Here is a 22,619-nt window from a genome sequence, read left to right on the forward strand (position 1 = left end):
GCTGTTAAAGTTAAAGTTACAGTTATGAATATCTGGGGGCACTTGTCTTTTCTTGCTTAACACTTAAAAATGCCTTGCAAGATAAGATTAATCAATGCATTTTCTTCATTTCGAAGTGGTTAAACTGCACTTAATTCTGATAGCAGTTTGCAGACTATACAGGCCATTAGTTTACCATAGGTCTTTATCATTTCAATACAACATATAATCATAAAACAAGAACGCATTATTAATAGATCCTCAGCAAGACTAAGAGTCTACAGCAATGCTAGTGGTTCTGTGAGGCTGCAGCACATTGGTGCTTTCAGTTAAATGCTAACATTAGTCTGCTAACATGCAGTTACAATAATGTGTTTTCATGCTAAGATCCGCTAATTAGCACTAAACAAAAGTGCAGCGGAAGCTAAAGAGAATGCTATTACTTTTGCAGCTATGTGGGTCAAAATCAAAGTTTTGAACAAACTTGAAATTTTGATCTGATGATAGTGCAGGATGGAAAGAAAGGGGTCATCAAAGGGATTACTGTTCATTATGAGGGGGACAGGAATGTCTCTACCATATTCAATGACAAGCCATCCAATAGTTGTGAAGACATGTCCTTAAAAAACTAAAATGTCGACTTCATTTTAGCACAAGAGGAAATGTCAATCTATGGAAATGTCTATCTAGGATTCACCTTCTGGGCACCATGAATGTCTGTGCAAAATTTAATTGACCTCATCCAATAGTTGTTGAGATATTTCAGTCTGGACCAAAGTGGTGGAAAGACAGACGTTGCTTTCTGTGAAGCCACGCTGCCTGCATGGAAAGTTACTTTTCAAGCAACAAAACAGACTCATTTCTCAGTCATTGTAAGACGCGTGACTTTTAAGAGTGTGCAATGAAAAAATGTCATAAATGAACAGGGTGCAAACAGCCAACTGCCATTTCCTTAACCACCATCTGATGTGTTTAACTTGAATTCAGTCTTTGTTGTCGTGAGTGCCACTATGATGCACGGTTGGTTAACCTGTGGAACTGTTTGATATTTGCTCCATTTCGTCTGTTTTGAGAGAATAAATACTACGTACTTTGTTTGATGATACTTCATATATGGACTTGCTTTCAACAACATTAATTGTGCTTTGTACCATAAGACTGCACCATCTGTGAATAATAAAGACTCAATGTCGTTAATGGCCTTCATGTTTTGTCTTGAGGAGAACTACTGTAGATCCTCCACTACTGCAGAAACCAACCATCTTCTAGTTAGCATAACTGAGGTTTCCAGAATAACTAAAATCTGATAGGATGTCCTGTTTTTCCTGTAACTCAACTCCTCAGATTCCCCATCATACCATACCACTTCCAGTTTGTGAGGATATTTCCAGTTATTCCCCTCAAAGAATGAATAATGGCAATACTATACTGGGAATGTTTGGTTCTTTAAATACCTCATTTTAAAGCTGAGAAATTGCTTGAGGTGAATACTTCTTACCATGAATAATCAACTCTCTTCCACATTGATCTGCGTTTTCACCACTGCTGTGCTCTGTCTGGCCAGTGAAAACAGAGGGGACAACCATAGGGAGGAAAATCCTATGATCTAAAATTCGCCACTCTACGTGGAAATCCCAAAGGCTTGTCCTGTGGCTTTGTTGCTGCAGCTGCAACAATTGTCCCACAACTTATCCGGCCTGATTGAATTGATCTATAGACCTTCCAAACATTGCTTTAGGTGAATAGATTTCAGATGTGAGTGCAGCTGCAGCATGCAACCTATGCAGAACTTCTGTTTTCGAAATGACTGGGTGTAATATTCTGGGGTATGTCCAAACATAGTTACATATCTGTGATTGCAGCTGGTCTTTTGCCCCCAAAAACCATCCTCAAATACATAATCTCATGGTGGATACATACTACATTAGCCTACACGCAAAGTGAATCAACTTAAGTTACACATCACTTACGGTAAAAGTCGTTCTTTCATAGAAAAGACAACTATCCAAATTGCATAAATCAGTCATCCCATTCTCATATTAAGTGCTCATTATGAGTCATATTTAGTAACAATGTGTTGATGGTGATAATGTTTGTAACCATTAATGACTGGGTTGGATGACAATAGGTTGGGTCCCAGGTTTTATGCTGTCAACATTTGTTTCATTTGCGGCTATGTGGTTGGTTTCAGCATATATTTACATATCGACAACATGAATTGTTTTATGTATCTTATTTTAAAGTGTATTTATGTTTGACCTTTCTGCAACTGTATTGCCCCCAAAATCCTTTAAAAAGGTCAATACAGTTCAAGTTGAAGATTATGTTTTCTTTCATGATTGAGTGTAATACAGTGCATCACTTAAATAAGCATAATGTATTGAAGTCTCATTGAGATCAACGTCAACTTTGCAAAAGAAACCTGAGAACAAATTGAATATATACAGTATGACAGCAAGACGACTACACAAAGAAGTCGTCACACACAAATACACATTAATTAAAAATTTCACTTATTAAAAAGAAAAATTGTAAAAGAGTAAGTAGATTATAGGTTCAATGTTCATGTATTATACAAAACAGGTTTGCCAGTGTAATGCATTATTAACAAATATTAAAATTTGAGTTTAGAATAGAATAAAACTATAAAATTATCAGACAGCAAGCAATCTTCTTCATTACTACATACTATTATTTATCAGCCTGGTTTCTCTCAAGTAACCAAATAAACAGCAACAACTCCTTGAAACAAAAATACATCAAAATTAGAATCTGATTAATTGCAATGTCATAAAACAAAACAAGTATCTACACAAAGTAAGAAAAATACAATGACCACAAAAGACAGGTGATATGAATATGTATTTTACAGTAAAGAATATATTGATTAGAAATGTGCAAATGTTCACAGTATAAAAAGTATATGCAATTTGTAAGATTTTGCATACAATGTTTATACACAATCTAATGCACGTCTCTCTATTATTATTATTATTATTATTATTATTATTATCATTATTACCACTATTACTATTATATTATTAGTATTATTGATACTAACACGTCATGCAGCACTGAATCATCCACTGGCTGCACTGAGCTGCTTGAAAACAGAGTGCCTTTACAGAGAAGGCACTCTAAAGGCACTCTACTTGAAAACAGCAGCACATGCTCAGACTCCGCCCTCAACCTACTCTGAACCAATAGCCTTTCAGGACTCTACCCGGAAGTTCCACCCACACGCAATGAGCAGGCAAACATGGCAGCTACAACCAACAATAACGTGGACTTTTCAGCGTCAATTGCTGGCATTTTGAATGAAAAACAGCGCCCTGAACACCTGCAGGTTTTAAAAGCATGCACGGCTGCGTTACGGGAAAAGGAATACAGGTGCGGACGACGCCATTTCACGGTTTACGGCCCGGAAACCGAGGGTGGTAGCTTACCGGCTAAGCTAGCCTGACTGTCAAATTTTAAAGTGCAGCATTATTCAGAATGGTTTAATGTCTTTCTGTGTTTATAAACGGCGCGTTTGGACTTTTATTCAGCTATCTAATTGTGTAGTGTTACTTAAATATGTGTATTTTGCCAAGACAATACGTTTTTAGTGTTGTCAGCTTAGAGGGAGAAGCATTACAGATAACGGTTTGAAGCTCCGTTATCAATTAGCACTTGACAATAATGAAAGCTGGGCAAATGAAAAATGCAACTTTAACTGTCCCCTCAGTGCCATAGTTTTTAACCTCGAAAGACACAAGACTGGCCTTACTGACTTTGAATATGAGCGCAAGATAGGCTTTTTCATAATGTTCTTGACTTTTATGTACTGTACATGTCATTTTTCCTCTCATAGTTCCTTGTATTACCTTTTACAGTAGACATTTTGACTGTGTTTGTCAAGTTAAAATGTCTGCTCTGAAAATGTGGACTGAAATGTAAGTTAATATGTTCCCCCAAGTTGCTCCATAATTTGAGTGCAACTGCATTAAAGTAACAGTGCTGGCACCCTTCCATTCATCTTTATGGCTCCTGCTGGCCAGGAGGTAGAGTGAGACTCACTAATTGCAGGGTTGGTATTTCGATCCCCCAGTCCTGTCCGCATGTCGAAGTGTCTTTGATGGATGAGCATTAAACACTGTACACAAAAGCGATATCAAAATGTTGCTATTTGTCATTCATTATTTACCATTCTGTTTTCAGAGATGTCGTCGAAGAGCAGGCTTTCTCCAGTCTTTTCCAAGTCTTGTCCTGTCTGTATGATGAGCTGCACGCTGCTAGTGTAGATGATCAGGACATGCAGTCTGTTGCCTTACAGCTGCAGCTGATAGCTGAGTGCTTCAGGGCTCAGAGGAACTCCTGTGTGCAAAGCACACGCAACCAGTGCCTGCTCAGGTAATGACAGTCATGAGCATGATTGATGACACTTACCAGTGCAGTGTTTGTGACAGGTTTATTCCATGAATTGATCAGTTATTTAATATACAAGCTTTTTGAAATGTTTTCTCTATTGTCATTTCCATAGCCCAGGTGTTTCCAAAGACTGACACAATGAGCACACCCACATGTTTGACACACTCACAACACATACTGAACATCATTGTACACTGCAGAATGACAGGATGTATTCGATAAGGCTATAGTAGTGCTTTGCATCATATTGAAGGTGTTCATGTTATTGTGCAGTGTACACAATAAACTAGAAATATGCAAAGAAATCATGCAAACAAACCAGTATAATTAATATTCTATTTTTTTCCTCTAGGGAGCTTGGTTTTATTGATGTTTCTGTTAAACTCCTGAGCTTCCTTCAGACCAAAAATTTGGAGGGCAGGGATAGCATATTAGAACGTAAGTCAGAAACTACATAATTAATTTCTTTTTTCCTTTAAACCTTTTATACTAACCTGTTTCTCTTAAATGGTCCTCTATGATCCAGCTCTTCGTTGTGGGATTCAGTTCCTGGGTAATTTGGCAGTGGGAAACCAAATCTGTAAAGATGACATTTGGCGGCTGACCTTCCCAGATCTTCTGCTGTAAGTTGCGTGTGTGACAGTAGCAGTCATATTTGTAACTCATGAAACAACAATACAATAATGCACACTCTATATCAGTACTGTACTTTTTGATGTGAAAGAATTATCACAAACCTTTGCCCTCACATTGAGTCAACTTAACTGTGTGTGAACAGGCAGCTCCTCAGTGTCGATGATGAGAAGGTGTTGAACTACGCCTCTATGGTGCTACACACGTGTCTGGATGAAGCCAAGGTGGAAGAACTGACTGATTCACGGAACATTGAGCTGGCTCTGAAGGTGATGGAGCTCTGCAGGACGCAACCAGAGCTAGACTGGACGTAAGAGTGTGTGTCTGTGTTATGTAGTTAATAGTTTGTATTTGTAAAGAGTTTACAGCTGTGTGTATATCATGTCAATACTGCTTTGTCGTTCTTGTAAGTAAAGTTTACATTTGATGTTTATTAATTGACAGGGTTATTATTGCAACTCAGCATTTCCTCAATTCTTCAGCTCTGGTGGAAAAAATGTACTCTGGGATGTCTCATAATGAAAGGTACTTCATTTTTATTATATGGTCGGACTAATCTACAAGTATTGTAATCTTTTGATTAAGTGTCAATATACTAGTGCTTGCCATTACACAGAAACTGATCTGCTGACGAACATACATTAAACATGTACTTTTTATAAGAGACTTTTCTGAATGCAAAACATATTTTAATTGTTCTCGTTCAGATTCTGACATTGCAGAATAACCACTGATGTATCCAGAAAAAGTAATAAATCTATCATAGAATACGGTCAAGTAGAGATTCAGAATGTTGACATCCAGACAGTACCGCAGATCTGTTTTACACATGTGTGTGTTTTCCAGGGTTACTCTGCTTGACCTGCTCTGTGCCCAGCTAAGAGAGGAAGACTCGGAGGATTGTGGCGTCCCTTCCAGCGTGGCTCGTTTCATGGCTTCTGCCTTCCAGAAAGGTTGTGGAGCTGTGCTGGCACTCGGTTCCGGCTCTGCTTCCAGTGATGAGGTACAGACATTAAACCTGGCAGATGTTGCTTCCACTGTCCTCAGACCTCTCACATGAACTGTTAGACACAAGGACTATGATTTAACTTTTAAAGATTTTAATTTTATAATTGAATAGAGAGTGGGCATAGACAAGCATATCATGACATTTTTTCTCCCATAACTTTATTTCACACATCTTTTCTCCATGTGGCATGTCCTGCAGGAGGCTCTGACAGTGATTAGTCTGCTAGATGTGCTGTGTGAGATGACCTCAGATAAGGGGCAGTTCATGTTCCTACAGGACCATCCAGACCTTCTAGTAACTACTGTTGGTAAGTGGAATTGACACACTATTAACACTCCCTAAGTGATGCTGTGAAAGATGGACATCCTTATCATATCACCAACAGAAGACAAGCAACAAAACATGTGCCCAATTCTGCCTGTTAACAGGAAATGGCAAAAGAAGCAAAACATTTAATTTTGCATTTAAACAATGTTTCTGAAGTAAATGTAACTAGATCTTAATCACCTTACTTCCATCACTATGCAAGAAATGTTTTATAATGGGTTGATCTTGACCTTGTGGTAAATAAAATGTCTTTCCTTCTTTCCTCCTTTCCTCTCTCATCATCTTCCCTGCAGAGCTCCTGCAGCAGGTGCATGCCATTGGGAAGGCTAGTAAGAATATTTTCAGTGCTGCTCAGAACTTCTCGTCCTTCAGTGGAGATGAAGACACTTCCTCACATTCCCCTGTCGTCGGCTTCAAAGCCCACCTCATCAGGCTCATAGGAAACCTCTGCTACAAGAATCCCAACAACCAGAACAAGGTTTGCATTAGTTTAAATTGAAATGATGAATGGATGAAAGATCAGATCAATAAACAGGTTGATCACTTGTATAGTTCAGTTACCCTTTTTAAAATGCACTGAAAATCTACATAATCATGCAGAAGATTGCATCAAATGTAGAGATATTAATCATGTGACTCAGATCAGTCAAAATATATTCAAGGCGGGTTCTTGTTATAAAACACAAAAATCTGCTTTCACTTGATTTGATTGTTCTTTGGTCTTCAAACATCCATGAAATCAGCTTTTCTGAAACTGTTAATCCTCTGATGTTTCATTTCTGTAGGACTATAATCCGCTGCTGTTGGTATTTATCAAAGCCAAGAAAATATTGTATGGAACAGAAACCTTGTGACCCAGGCAGTGAATTGATTAGCCAATCAATAGAATAATATTTTTTACTGCCATTAACCATTATTGTCATTATTAAGTAATCTGTTGATAATTTCTTTCATTAATGGATTTGTTGTTGAGTCTATTAAGTGTCAGAAAAAAACCCAACAATGTTCAGTGTACTGTCATAAAATACTAATGAAACCAGACAAATATTCACATTTAAGAAGTCAAAAGCAGATCATTTGGATTTTTTTCTCTTAGAAATGACTTCAACAATTAAATGACTTAGTGATTAATTATCAAAAAAGTTGGCAATTCATTTAATAGTCCACAAGTAATTGATTATTCAAATTGTTTCAGCTAAATAGAGTAGTCAACAATCAATTAATTGGTAATATCTTTCCCCAAAGAAAATTGTTAAATATTTGCTGCTTAGTGCTTCTCATAATGTATTGGTTTTCTTTCATTTTTTACATGTATATTTTGTAAATGTTACATATTTTGGTACAAAATAAGTCCTCTTAAGACATGGCCTTGGCACTCTGGGGGCTTGTGAAGGACATTTTTCAGTATTTTTTGACATTTTGTAGACTAAATGATTAAAAGATTAATCATACTAATAATTGACGGATGAGTCAATGATGAAAATAATCATTAGTTTCAGCTATGCTATGCTATAGGTTGGAAAAAGTATGGAATAGAAAAGCAAAATGCATAAAGTCCTTGTTAATTTTCATTTTTATGTTTTCCTAATCTGCTGGGATCCTCCTCTAATGGGATTGAATGGGATGAAGATTTAATGGGCACCTCCATCAGTCTAGCACACTGTCAGGTCAAGGTCTGGTTTTCTTTGACCAGAACGGCAGCCACCAGTTGCATTTTACAGATCGATAGAGTCAGACTCTGTCATATCAAACCACTTGATCTCCAGAGGACTGAGGACAACTGTTGAGTGCAAAAGAGTTTAATGTCTAATGGAGCAGGAGCCTGTGTGTTCCTGTGCCTGGAAGCTTTAAATGTTCTTTCAACACAACAACTCGGTTTTGTGCTGAAATATGAAACATTCCCTCCCTTGCTCGCTCGCTCTAGTGATTTTATCAATTTCCTTCCATCGCCATCTGTCAGTGCGCCACTTTAACATAAAGCACAGATAGATAATACAGCAGATGAGAAGAAATTGGCCTACATCTGTAGCGTAATACAGACTCAGTCGTACTTAATAGAAACGGATTTGTGGAATGCTTGTGGGATGGCCACCCTCTGTTGGCCCCTCTGTAATATTTACGGATGGTGATCTGTGGCCTGTCAGTGGTCAGAAATCACCCCATATCTGTTTTCACTAAGATCACTTCCAGTAAACCAAATGTCATTCTGTTCACCTTTGGGAGAGATTGTAATTTAAGATGTGCATGCAAAGGGCTGAACTGCATGTCCGGGGCTGAAGTTGGGGTCCAGTCGCTTGTTATTCATCTCTTTATGGGTTTGGACATAATGTAAGCAACTTCAGACAATCAGTTTGAAAGTGGAAAACACAGACCTGGGTGCTTGTACTAGTCAGCGACTTTGTTTCATTTTGACAGTTTAAATGACATTTCCATTTTCTGCAACTCAGCACTTTGTCTTGTTCTGGTGCTCCCACCAATGTATTTGGAGGGTAACCGCAAATGTCAAAAGGGAAGGCAACGGCAAGCAAGACAATAATTAAGCCTATAGAATCAGACACATGATACAGAGCAGATCACCCTGTTGTGACCGTCGCAGACTAACCGACAACCACACTGCTGCTTTTGTACGGACGTGAGGCTCTGGAAAAGAGAGGGACAGTTGGGTCGACTGCATATTGTTTATTTTGTGTTGACCTTCTGCTTCTGCACAGCTTTTTTTCTTCATCCCTTCGGTCTTGAATTCTGACCACCTAAGAAGTACTCAAAAATATTTCACATCTCAAGTCTAACATATTTGTTTCCTTTTAAATAAACTGTTTTCACTTTTTGATCACTGACTAGACTGCACTGCATAACCATATGTTACAATTTGCTGTAACCTTTTCTATGTAAGAATTCATTTAATGGTTTTGATGAGAGATTTCTTCCCTAAAATGGGGCAGTCTATTTTTGTGTGTTTGTGTTTTTAGCAGAGATTGACATCAAGGTTTTGTACTGAAAAGTAAAACCTATAGGTGCAATTAGTTGTGGGTGTTACTTGTAAATCTTGAAACGAGTCGTGAAAACTTACAGTAAACTGCAATTTCAGGTTTTCTTTTGTCCCACGGATGTTTTATCAAGACAATCAACACAAAATGGCTTTATACATAGTGTAATATAATCAGAAAACCAAAAGCATAAACCTCTGATTAAACAGTGTAAAACGAGCTTTTGTTGAGTTAAGACGTATGTGTGGGAAAAGTATTGTTTCTGGCATCAGTTTGTCTATTCTAATACATTACTGGAAAATGATCAACGATAGCAAACAGTAATGAAAAACGAAATGAAATCCATCTGTATCAGTCGATTCTTTTACATCTTCCTGAACTTGTTTCCTCAGGTGAGAGTACTGGAAGGCATCCCGCTCGTCTTGGACAACTGCAACATAGACAGCAACAACCCATGTATCCTTTTGCTAATAGGAGTTAATGGTTTAGAAATACAGACACATCTTTGTACATATTTGTCAAGTTGATCTAAATTGCTTTTCAAATGTATGCCCAGATATCTTTCCAGTCAATGTTTATCTTATCCTGGCAGTTTTCAAATTGAGTTTGGCATGTTTGCACAGGAGAGCTGGTCGGTTTGCAACCAATAATAAGTGTGGCATCGAGCTTTGATTGCTGCAGAATGTGCAGGCTAGCCATTTCAAACATTTCAGTGTAGGTTTCACATACTTATTCACCATTCCACAATACATCTTTGCCTACAACTGGTCAATAGTGTCAACTAATTGGGTGCATTTATTATTAAAGGGGGTATATTGTAGAAAGAGAGATTTCCATGCCGTTTTTGATTATAAAGCATTAATGCTATTAAATACTGTTTAAAGTGTCAAAATGCACAGTCCATGAAGAAATGCACACAGTTTTGGGGCACTGAGCAGACACAAAACAGCCCGTTTAAGGCTGAGGTAGACAGAGGGGCTGCATCCATGGCAACAGCTGTAACTAGGGACCGTTTGACCATAAAACAAACAAATGTTTGTGAATAGACCTCAGAAATGAAAAGGGGCATTATATGACACTTTAAAGTCATTTGGACTGGTTGTTAATGATACCTTCTTACACTTAAGTAGTGCTGAGTTATAGTACCACTTTATTATGTAAGCCTGTGATGTGGTAATCAAGTCAGGTTACCCCATGATAAAATCTACTTGTTTTGATGTTCATTTCTGGTTGACACCTTGTTCGAGGGAATTTATTAGACCACAGAGGTGATTTTGTGCTGGATTGCATTTTGATGGATGTCAGCCCACCATTTACATATAAAGGTGGACAGAAGAACCTCTCAATGTTATCCAATATGGAACCACCACTAATTTTGGCTATTCAGTACCTCATAGTTGAGTTAGTATGTATTTGACACTTTGTCAATGAACATTATATTACAGAATGGCAGTTGAATTGGATTCTGCTGGTGTATCCAATGTATTAAAGTGGTAACTGTGTACTTAAAGTGTATAGTCTGCTCCCAGACTCCTTCAGCTTGTGTGGACACTTGTAAATCCGCAACCTTTGTAGTGGAACGTGTGTACACAGGCACACACACACTGTCTACCCCTTACACTTTTTTCATGTACATGTCAGCATTTGTTTCCGTTTCGAGAGAGATGGGCAAAGAAAAAAATGTTTCTGGATTTATTCGGGAAACTAGAGACGAGTGAGTCAAGATTGTTTTGTATCATAAAGCCTAACCTGTCTGCGAAACCCATTTTCGTTTGTTGGGCCTGTGTGTACTCAGGAAACCTAAAGTAAATACTAGAGTTATGAGTTTGACATTCAAAACAATTGGCCTCAATTCTCCCAGTCTATGTACCTTATCTGTATACATTTGTTAGCTTATTGGAGTGAGTGGTGGTGGTGTAATCTTGCATCTTAAAGTGCTACTCTCGCGTATGTCCAGTATTAAATATTGATTGTTAAATAATCATCATTATAGCGCCAAGACCTACTTGTGTGATAGTCACCTAAATTGATATTCAGACATGACAACTCATTTTACACCTATCAAAACCTAAAGTTTGCTTGTTTTATATTCTATTTTAGTAGCTACATACTTTTTCCATCATTTACTTCATTTGATCCAAAAACCAGTGCCTAAAAACACAATCAAAAAATACCAGAAAGAACCACTGTGTAAAACTTTATGTTGCTGTCCTTGACTAACGCCTTCAGTCATCAGCCAGTGGTCCATCTTTGCAATCAGGAACCTTCTAGAAAACAACACGCAGAATCAGGAGCTGGTCGCCAGCCTGGAACGCCGCGGCACCGCCGACTACTCTGCGCTCAGGGAGTTGGGCTTCCAGGTGGAAGAGCGAGATGGGAGCTTGCTGCTCAAAACTGTGAGGAAGGATTCATGAAAATCTTACAGGACCAGCAAGGAGAAAGGAGGCCTTCAACTCAAAAGCAGGTTTTCATGTGAAGTCATTGTTTAGAAAGGAATAAATTCCATGTGTATAAGTTTGTGTTAACATGTGCTGCAAGCCTCCTCAGGGCTACCCAATACTTAAGCTTTGTGGCTGTCCAAAAAATAGACAGTCACTCTGCTGATTAGAATAAGCTGAATTAGACATTTCTATTAGAGAAGTATAGGATAACTTACTTTCCTGTCTCAGTAATGCTGGGGCTTAAGACATTCTTGGTACACAAAAGGTCCACAGGGTCCCCCTGGTATAAAAGCAGAGGTCAAGACATCCAGAACTCTTGTTTTGTGTTGACCCCAGTCTGGGAAATGAAGAGTTTGTGAGAAGCGAGAACATGCTGGTACCTTTTGGCAAAGCTAATGCTCTGGAGTTTAATCCAAAGACAAAGAGCACCTCAGTGTCCAGGCTTTTCACTTCTCAGAGACACTGATGTTACCAGCAGGGGTTGTGGTTTAATCCCAGGCCCATAGTGACTTCTCCAGTAACCGGGAAACAGAGCATGACCAACAAAAATGATGTAATAACCCCCCTGCCCTGCATCTCACCTAATTAAATGGTGTTGTCTGACCTTCTCCTCATACGCATGCTTAAAACTTTAATGAATAACTGCTTATTTTAAATATAAATATAAGGTCATCTAAGGTCAACATACAAACATACTAAAACTAACTCACACTATGCATGACACTAACCAGCAAAGCTCTTTACAGCATGAGCTACGTGCTTTTGCAATGCTGCTAGTGTTAAGGTTATAATAGTAATGAGTTTTATACTCAACATAATGTAGTGTAGTTCATCTTCATCTCTCTCTTCATCTTCTATTTCAATCCTATTATGCAGTATTGGAGATGAGTAAGGCATGAGACTGCTTATGGCATGTAATGTAGATCATTAACCATCTTTAAACTGATATTGAGTTAATATTTTCCACCTTACACCGCTTCTCTTCGCTTTGGCAAATGTCTAAATACTGACCTTTCTGTTTAGCTGTAGCTGTGTGTTTATGGCTATCTTGTGTTACATGAGGGATGGCTACGTATTGAAAGTCCAAAGAGTGAGTGAGAGATTGAGAGTGTGAATGAATGAAAGAATGAGTGAGTGAATCAGACCAGAAGCATTAGTTTGCAGAATGACATCCCTCCCTGCTCCTCCCGTTGCTGGATAAGCTGAACAGTCCTGACACCTCAACAATGCAGCGCTTTACGGGCCTGCCCACACCCTGCTCCACCCTGTTTGCTCTGCCTCTGATTTTTAATGACAAAATGTATTGAAACAATCCGCCGGACTCTCCCCTCAATCCGCCGGCATAGTGAAGGGAGCTTATGCGGTTCCGGTCCCCAAGGATTTCAGACAGCTAACAAAACAGCTGTTACTTGCGCTCGACTGGCTGGCTGCAATGCTTTTCAGCCCCACAGGAAAGAGGCTATGCGAGTCAGCCGGGCTGAATGAGGTGGCATGGCCGCGGCCGTCTGTTCACCTCCTAACACATTAGTACCACATCAGTCAAGGCCAGAATTCTGGTGTTTCCCATATCAGCGTTTTATACCGCAGGCCTCTACTATATTGTATCTGTGCCTTCTGGTTTGATATTCGCCTTCAGCAAAAAAACAACAACACTTTGTCAGGGTGTAAAATATATGCTTTATGTTTGGATAAAATAATATGTTTATATATGACTTAATAAAGATATTGTGTGTGAGAAACAGCTTTTTGTTATGATTTTACTAACAACAAATAAAGGCCAGATGTGACATAAAACTCAAGAGACTTAAAAAGGATGCTCAAATTTTATTGGTAAAAAAGAAGTACAACTGTCCGTGTTTGTAAGTGATGCAGACTCTGATTTTGTCACAAAACAAATAAAGAAACCTCCAATGAGCAGTATTTGAAGTTATAACTGCTTTTAGAAAGCAGCGAGTTGTTTCTCGTCACTGAAAGCGGCAACAAAACAAGTAGAAACACTGAAATCTCTTCGATATAAAGCTGCACAATCCGTCAGTTGCAGACACTTTCATTGTATTTTCTGCTTCCATATATTTCCTCAAATACTACAGCGGTTTCCACAAAATTTCCTGGACTTTCCAACATTTGATGCACTTAATGAATCACTCAGAATTTATGGGCTACTTTGAATTGTGAAGGATCATATCGAGATGGACAATCTGGGCTATTTTGATTAAACAAATAAAAGAAAAAAGAAAACACGTGGACTATTTACAATTTAGGAACTTTGATCAAAGACATAAATTCCAAATAATTTATAGCTCTCAAATCTGAATACAATGACATTAGAAAACGCTTGTAAATAGTGACTTTCTTTTCCATCTATAAATGACATAAAGTGCCACGTTCCTCATATAAAAATATACTCTTCAAATTGTTTTGTAAGTTATATAAAGCCTAAATAAACATTTCTGAATACATTAAGGGTACTGTCCAAAAATAGCTTTGAGGCCTTTGATCCTCTCATACCCCCTTCTGTGTGGTTAGGGCACATGCCATCCACCCAGGCAGGCCTAAACCGCGCTGGAAGGCCTTGTGTAAGCAGAGGCCATGATGTGGAATTCCATGTCTCTGCTGCTCATGGGAATGTACGATGTATCTGAACCTGATTGCACCTCTATGGAGTTCCAATGAGGCTTACACCCTTTTCTCAGAAGTCAAGAGCCTCCAAAAACAAAAAACGAAACAATGAACACGCTCAGGGGTGGAAAGTGCCATTCAAGCTGACAAGTTTGGATGCTTAAAATAGGATGTGTGAGTATTTTTCTGCCTCTTTGACTCTTGGCGTAATAATAAAGGGTGTGGGCCCAAGTGGGGGGAATATGTCCATGAGAGAGATGTCAGCACGGCACTCGACAGCACACCTTTCCAAACTCTGTGATGTTTATGTTCCACGAAAAAGAAAAAGTGTGACTACGTGAGTGCAAAAGAACTAATCTATAGCTTAATATGTCACTGAGGACTGATAATGGATTAAGATAGAAGTAGCAGAGGATGTAGCTGAATATTTTGTTCAGTGGCTGTAAATGTGATTCCACTTGAATAAGAGTTTGTTTATTCCCAGCTCGTATCAGTAGATCACAAAAGGAGAAGAAAAACATTAAAAGAGCAATTGAACTTGCTATCCATCCTATATAGGTTTGCAATATATTTATACATAAATAATTTTGTTTTATTTTCAGTGTTCAAACAGAATACAGTGTGAGTGTACAGTTAAACGTATCCCACTGCCATCATCGACTCCACTCCTCCTTTCACGGCAGTCGAAAGCACTTTGCTCTTGTAGCATTCTTCCAGTTAGGATGTTAAAAAAGTCCATCTCAACATCCAACAATAGTTTTATTTTTCCTCTTGTGCGTGACATCTTTTGAAGACTAAGCTACATCTTTGTAAGATGTGCAGGTAATGTGTCTTCCAAAATGTTGCTTTGCTGGAGACAATTAAAAAAAAAAAAAAAAAAAAAAAAAAAAAGCAAACATCCTTTGCAACATGTTCGCATCATGTTGCATGTTTGTTACCAGCACGCAAGAAAATATATTATTGAAATGTTCATGTTTCCTTCTGTCCCAATAGTTTACAAACCATATCCCATTTCATGTCTGTCTCTTGTCTCTGTAAAGAATTCCAAATAGGATGTCAAAATGTGCAAAATGATGAATAAATACTTCCAAGTTCTTCACTTCAAATTCCACTTTGTCATATCCCCTTACCTTCACCCCTTGTCCGTTTCCCCCAGTGCCCCACCTCCTCATCCCCTACTTGCAGGTGAAAACTTCTGATTTCTCACTGCATGTGTTGCACTTGACAAAACAGCACCAGTGGAACTTGCAGTTGCACTGCCAGACCCGCGTGTAGTGGTGCGTGTTGAAACCCCGGCCGCAGCACATCACGTTACAGCCGTCTGTGTGGGTAGATGTACCATTGCACAGTCTGCCCCGTGTCCCTGTGCTGCCTGTGGCCGTGTCCTCTTCACAGTAGTTGGGTGAGCGCTCCAGATACACCAGGTCCGTGTCAGTGGGCTTCTGGTAGCCCCGAGCCTCTTTGAGTCGTAGGAAGGAGGGCTGGCGGAGCCGTGAGGCCCGGACTGGCTCTACTTGAACTGCATCACTATAACGCTCCTTTAGCAGGTAACCGATCTCTCTGAACTTGGGCAGGGTGATCCAGCAGGTCTTTGTGGTGCAGGAACCAGACACGCCGTGACATTTACACTCCAGCTTCATCCTCTCTTCTAAGATCTGATCATACAGAGTAGAAATGAAGTCAGTATATGTTTAAAAGTATTGTTAAGGTAACCTGATTAATACTTAAATGGTCATTTTAAATTCGCACTTGATCGTTTGAATTTGAATAACAAACACATGGCCTTTTTTATGGTAAGCTGATCTTTCTGTGGACACTTTAACTTTCAACACACCAACTAGTATGCCAACTTTATGTCAGAAACTTGGGGAAAATAATGTATATCCCAAAACTGTAGTCTCTAATTAACTTTCAAGGAAACTGACCAGAGCTGTTGTGCAATCATGCATGTATAGAATTACACTGTGGTTTAAGCCAGATTTACATTATAATGCCATATAAATATTATCAGGTGACTGTTAGCCTTTCTCTGCTGATTTTTAGTGACTGAGCTTGACGTTTGAAAAAAAAAAGTTACATCTGCATTATAACAGCAGATGCATTTATTTGGTAATAAGACTGTGATTTTTGAGAAACTAAGCTCATAATTAGAACATCTTGCAGCTAGTAGTCAAATCAGCAGCTCTGTCTGTCTTTCTCTTCATGGCTATCACATTTTTGGGGAGTTTGCTCTCGAGTTTGGTTGGTTCAGTGTGTGCGGCGGGGCAGAAGCGTGGTTTGTGGTGCTGCCACTGAGAAAGGAAGAGAGAGAGACTTGCAATAATATCCTCTATCCTGACTTAATGCTTAGTAATTCAGTGAATGGATTGTAGGGCTGTGGCACTAATCCATCTGGCAGCTCTATCTGCCAAGTCTTGTGTTTCTGTCACACTTACACACATTTGCAAGTGTGTTCACACATGCGAAGACACTTGATGTACAGGATCTTTGTTTAATTATTTCTGCACTTTATTTATAATTTACAGCAGATCTTTGGCTCATGCATTTATTCATATTTTAGTAACTGATGTAAGTGCATATCATGAAAGAGAGAAGACAGCCATTTATTTCTGCCCATATTATCTTACACCTGTTTAAACCCGTGTAGATTTTTTTTTCACTCACTTTGATTTCTGCAGTATCACCTATAAAACTATACTTGGCCTGATTGCCTGCATTACCTTTCGCCCTGCCTCATTATTGTGCAGGTTCATCAACCGACGTGCGTTTTTCCTGATCTCTCGGGCGTCCACAAAGCGCCTTGAGAACTCCACGCCATACTTCACGTCCGCCGAGCAGCCTCCCCACTTCCAGCCCTCCTCTTGGTCGTGGTAGCCCTGCTTCTCTCGATCACAGCCACACTGACTCAGGTTGCCTTGGCTACAAGCTGTGGTCACCGCGTGGGCAACTCCAGCTGCAGTGATGGCATAAGTGAAGGCTGCCTCCCTGCTGCCTGAAGAGAATAGAACAAAATTTGTAAAAATTCAATGAGGTGCAAAGTACATTGATATAAATATTCACTTTGTTTCAAATAATAACTTTTTCCACATTTTTAGGAACTCTAAAATAAGTAATATCAATTTTTCTTTAAAAAGGCAAGAATTGTTTACCTATCAAAAAGTAACACTTTTATGACACAATAAGGATTAAAATTTGTTCAAATTAGACTTGAAAGTTAAAGTTTTTAACAGATTGGCTGAGTTACAAACTGGGATTGTAGAGTTTGAGAGAAGTGGGCATTTAGGAGGCACTGAATTGCATTATGGGAAATATAGGATCCTGTATTTTTCCTTACTAAAGGTTAAAACACTGGAAATTTAGACTTCTATCTGGTCAATTTTGATTACTCAAGTCCCCCCCACTTATTGAGGTGCAATACTTAATTTCTGGACTACTCATTTTAGGAAAGATAGCCACTGATGATGAATTGAATTGGAGAAGAATCAACTGTCAACTAGCTCTAAACTCAACTAAGTACCTGAGGAGAACAGAATTAATCTTACTTTCCCAGTACTTATTAATGTCAAGTATCAGAACTACAACCTCAGAAGACGATAGTACTATTTTCAGTCTTATATGATTTTAAAGGCAGGTTAATGGGCTGGATTATTAGAAGTATATGTTGAGGAGCACCAGCATAGCATGCATTATTATGGACATCTAAATGATCTTATAATAGCTCTATAATAGTGTTTCTCTCTGTCTTGTTTCATATCTCTGATCTGCATCAGCAGGCAGTCCTTGTTTAAACAATAATCAGTAAAGTGAGGAAAACACAAGTGACATCTACTGGCTGACTAGAGCAGTGGGTCTCAAACTTTTTCACGTTAAGGACCCCAAAACTGACACAAATTAGACCACAGACCCTCATCTGATAAGATTTTTGCTCTTAGATGTTTTAATACAGGAAGTGTATGAAACCGATGACTAAAACAGTCATTCATACTGTCATTGCGTTACTAAAATTAAGTATTTCCCTTTTTTTTCTGGGGAGCCCCTGTAACCATCTCAACGGCCCCAGGGGATCCTTGGACCCCATTTGAGAACCATGGACTAGATTAGCTTTTTTTTCTGGATCGGCACTCATGGAGTTGCTGCGTCTTAATGTTTTTCATCAATGGAATTTCTCATGCAGCTTAAGTGTCATTCTGTGTCTGTCTTAGGCGGTTCACATTATTATAGCAAATGATACTGCTGTGTTGCATGTTGAAATAATCTGTGGCCAGGCTTGACTGAGATTTGCCCATTTCCATGCTTTCGTATGTCACCATTTGAACTTCAGAATAAACACATTTGTATTTATGGCATGGACGAAGAAATGAATTTATTGGCACTACAATTGGCCTGTGTAATGGGATATCCTCCCTCTCCAATCAGGATAATGCTGGGCCTTCGTACTTCTCAACAGCCCAGAGTATTAATGCATGGCGTCTCTGGTAGAGGCGATTCTAATGGCTCTCTTCCAACCTGACAAACTCACTCGGAGAAACCATCGGGCCTGCGGTTCCCTCGGTCCATAACTCATAACAAACTCTGAAGTCTTCTCTCATCAGGCTAAATCCGCGAGCCATTCAGATATATTGTATGGTGAGCACTTCTCAAGGCATCAGGCGCATGCAATAGCCAAACAGCCATCTCTTCGCACTGTGATTTGTTTTGATTGTACACCAGTGCATGCAGGGTCCCATTGTTGCCATCCAGCTGCTGGAGCTGACTTTAGTTAGTGGTTAGCATGAATCTCTCTGGTCTTTCTCAGTGCCTAATGAGTTAAAAGGCCTGGCAGAGTCAATCAAATGAGGTGATACCCATGATACATTAGCATCACAAGAATCACAAGTACTACATTTCTATTTAAAAAGAAATAGCAAAAATGTTAAGGAGGTGGGATAAGTAAAAGGTCATCAATTGTACTGGGAATCCATGTTCAGTGTTCATGTTTTTACAGTTACAACAACCCAATTCGTTTTTATTCATTTCTATTAGGATTTAGTCGTCTAGAACGTTCTTATTTGGGTTAAACTGTCTACATAAAGAGGACGTGGGGAACAAAGTTGGGTCCAAAGTGTCTCTCTGTGCTCGTTTACACACCACAAGAGAAAAGAGACATTTCCTCTGACAAAAGAAAGAAAAGGATCCAGACGTCTGTCTGCCTGTCTACCGTGTAGAAGAAAGTGATTGCTCCCAGAGCTGCTAGATTAAACATGGATCCAAAGCCACAGCAAGACCGCAACAAAACATTTCAGACTGAAATACAATTTATATAAGAGGTTCACGTTAGGACCAAACAGGCTTTTGTGAGAAATAAAACTAGGAAGAATGTTGACTAAAACCAGGGAGATGTGTGCGTTTCTGTGTTTACAGATCGAGGCTTGATATAAATGCTTTCTAGAAGATGACACACCCAGATAGGCCTTGAGCCTGCTTCACAATGAAGTCTTCACACTCCATTTATGACTTCAAGGCTATGACCATTAGTGTTACAAGTACTGTGATGTCACAATCAGCAACTACAGATTCAATCAAACTTTTTGGACACAGTTTTCCTTCTAAAGCAGGCAGAGAAGTCATTGTGGTTTCTGCTTGTGGTGTTCCAAACAGAAATGCTTTCAATAAAAGTTTTGCCACCCATTTCAAACAATCTTTTTGATGCCACTGAGTGAAGTTACACTACAGCTGCCTCTCATGTCACTGATGATAGTCACATGAGCTTTGAGGACAATACAAGAAGAATGAGAAAACAGCCCGATGTCAAACCGCAGAGCTGAGCAGCATCGGAACTATGCTCGTTCACACACACAGCACAGTTCTTTCATCTTCAATGATCGTGGAAATCATGGCACAGAGCTCGCTTTGGTTTGGTTAGCACAATTAACATGCCTGTTTGCAGATTAAAGCAAAACCAGAATGACAATCCTGTCATCCTTATCACACACCAGTCCACACTTGTGGCTCAGATTTCCAAATGTTGTGTCTAATTTAGTTTGATCTGATGTCTTTTTTGTTGTCCAAAAACTTTCCTTTGCTAGTGTTAAAAGTTAAACACTTTTTAAATAGTTTTCCTCAGAAAAACCTCAGTTAATTCCACTGTCTTGGAGCAGACTGTATGCTCTGCTACACTGCAATTACAGTCCCATCAGACTTCTTTGTCCCTTCTCTCCCTCACTCAGCTCTGTTTTGCCTCTTTCCTGCTGTCTATAACTAAGATTTTTTTTAAAAACTAAAAAAAAACGGTGAGTTTCAGACACAAGCCAGGCAGCCAGGTGCAAACAGACTGACCTACTCTCAGCTCTTGTCCAAAGACTGTCCTCTCGCCCAGGGCTGAGCAGTTCCATCGGCCATAGCGGAACTGGTACTGACACTCGTTGATGCCCAGCTGGGCGCCTTCACCGATGACAATGATGGCATCTGGGCGGCTCTGACAGAGGGCTCTCTGACGGGGGGCCAGTCCTGGTATTTTGTTGCAGATGATGTTAGCACCCAGAGCTACCACAGAGGACAGGGCCCTATAGGCAGAGAGAGAGACAAATTAATTAGAGTAACGTCCATCAAGGAAACATTGATAACATTCTGTCTGAAAGAGTGAGAAGAGTCTGAAAGCAGAAGTGGGGAAACAAAAAAAATGTATATGCTGGTATGCATACAACAAACATAGCAGTTTGATTTGAAGTCTGTGCTGTGGTTTTACTACCAGTTGAGCAATTAGTGAGGAGATTTGTCCAATTGTTTCCAGTAAACATTTACATTTTTGTTAAGCTTTTTGTGATGGTTGGCAGTTGAACTGAAAATAAGAAACCAAATAAACAAGACCAAATATGAAGATAAGAGAAGACTGTGCAACATTCATCCTCACCCCAGACCACATCACGTGTAACCTAATGGACCTACATAAAAGACTTAAAAGAGAAAACTAGTTCATTATAGAAATGGGTCCAAATTCAGTTCATTTAGGTCTGCCTCTCTCTCTCTCTTCCTCTCTCTCTCTCTTTCTCTCTCTCTCTCTCTCTCCCTGTGTTACAGAAAACATGAACCACCACAGCTATTTTAGGTTTCAGGACCTGCCCTTGTCATGAATGAGAAGCATGTATGGTGCAGCAATCATTCTCTTTGTGAGGGCCTGGGTCTTTTAATGCTGCTAGAAAAGGAGCTCATTACATTGGTCTGCGCCTATAGACAGAGCATGAAGTAGTCCAGTATCACTCTTTTCCATATGCTGCCTTTCCAATTATGGCCCATGTCTGACGAGGTGCTCCTATGACAGAGTGGCTCTGGTGTAATGTGTAAATCCATAAGAGCAGGTTATCTCATCAGCAGCGCACATTGAACACGTAAAAATAACGTAGATTAAACATTGGCTCCAGTCCACTCTCTCGTTATAACCGCTCGATTTATGACACTATTTGAATGAAAGTGACTAAACAGTTCATATTACGGGGGGACATTTCCGCAGCTCTTGTCCCGAGTTTCTGTGATTCCATTGTGGAAAAAGCCAAAATTGATTAAACGACACCAGACACACATTTCCAAGCAATTTTCCTAAATTTTGTCTGACTCGTAATTCCAAGTTACATTTTTTCCGTAATCTCGTTGCCACACTAGAACAAACCGAAGCTACATGGAAGATTAAATAAGGCAATTTACTCCATTTAGCAACATTAAAAGATAACAGTTAAAGCATAAAATTGTTGTTGAGAGAATTCTCTCACTATAATAAACACCTGCAATAACCAGCTATGCTTTCTAGGTGCGATCTATCCAAGTCCTCTGTGCGTAATTGGCCAATTTGCGCATAAGCCACAACTGGCCCACGTGTTAGGCGACCCAAAAACCAAACCGAGGTGTTTAAATTGAGCAAGTGCATTTATAAGAAACCTACAGGTAGCTACCGCTGGTGAGGATGAGGAAGATCTGTGGGTAATAGACGGACAGCAGCGCACTGCGAGACGGGATGATGAGCATGGTTGCGCATTGAACACAACTTGTTCTGCTCTCTTGCGGTTTGAAAAAAAAGAAGAAGAAAAAAAAGAGGAGGATGTATGAACCAATCCTTCTGTCTGAAGTCCAGGAGTTGAACGCAGGTGTGTCGCCTCTTATTTCCGCCGCTGAGAGGTGGCGTCTTCAGCTAGTGGAGCCGTGGCGCGCTGCGGCAGCTCCAAGCTCCGCTGTCCATGTGCTGGA

General features: G+C 39.5%; 2 protein-coding genes across 2 annotated transcripts; one reads left to right on the forward strand and one right to left on the reverse strand.

Moving 5' to 3' along the window:
• The first annotated feature begins 3,237 nt into the window (after window positions 1-3,237).
• atxn10 (ataxin 10) lies at window positions 3,238-13,523 on the forward strand. Its single transcript, XM_053314076.1, has 11 exons — window positions 3,238-3,369; window positions 4,180-4,371; window positions 4,742-4,827; window positions 4,916-5,012; window positions 5,168-5,332; window positions 5,467-5,547; window positions 5,869-6,025; window positions 6,230-6,338; window positions 6,652-6,836; window positions 9,738-9,801; window positions 11,575-13,523. Exons 1-11 carry the CDS (start codon window positions 3,239-3,241, stop codon window positions 11,757-11,759), a joined length of 1,452 nt encoding a protein of 483 aa, XP_053170051.1. The 5' UTR covers window position 3,238; the 3' UTR covers window positions 11,760-13,523.
• A 2,057-nt stretch (window positions 13,524-15,580) lies between these two features.
• wnt7ba (wingless-type MMTV integration site family, member 7Ba) lies at window positions 15,581-22,400 on the reverse strand. Its single transcript, XM_053314079.1, has 4 exons — window positions 22,318-22,400; window positions 20,721-20,947; window positions 17,126-17,397; window positions 15,581-16,060 (listed from the first exon to the last, which is right to left on the reverse strand). Exons 1-4 carry the CDS (start codon window positions 22,398-22,400, stop codon window positions 15,581-15,583), a joined length of 1,062 nt encoding a protein of 353 aa, XP_053170054.1.
• Window positions 22,401-22,619: the final 219 nt, after the last annotated feature.

Source organism: Scomber japonicus, chromosome 23 (genome assembly GCF_027409825.1).
Source record: "Scomber japonicus isolate fScoJap1 chromosome 23, fScoJap1.pri, whole genome shotgun sequence".
Classification (NCBI taxonomy): Eukaryota; Metazoa; Chordata; class Actinopteri; order Scombriformes; family Scombridae; genus Scomber; species Scomber japonicus.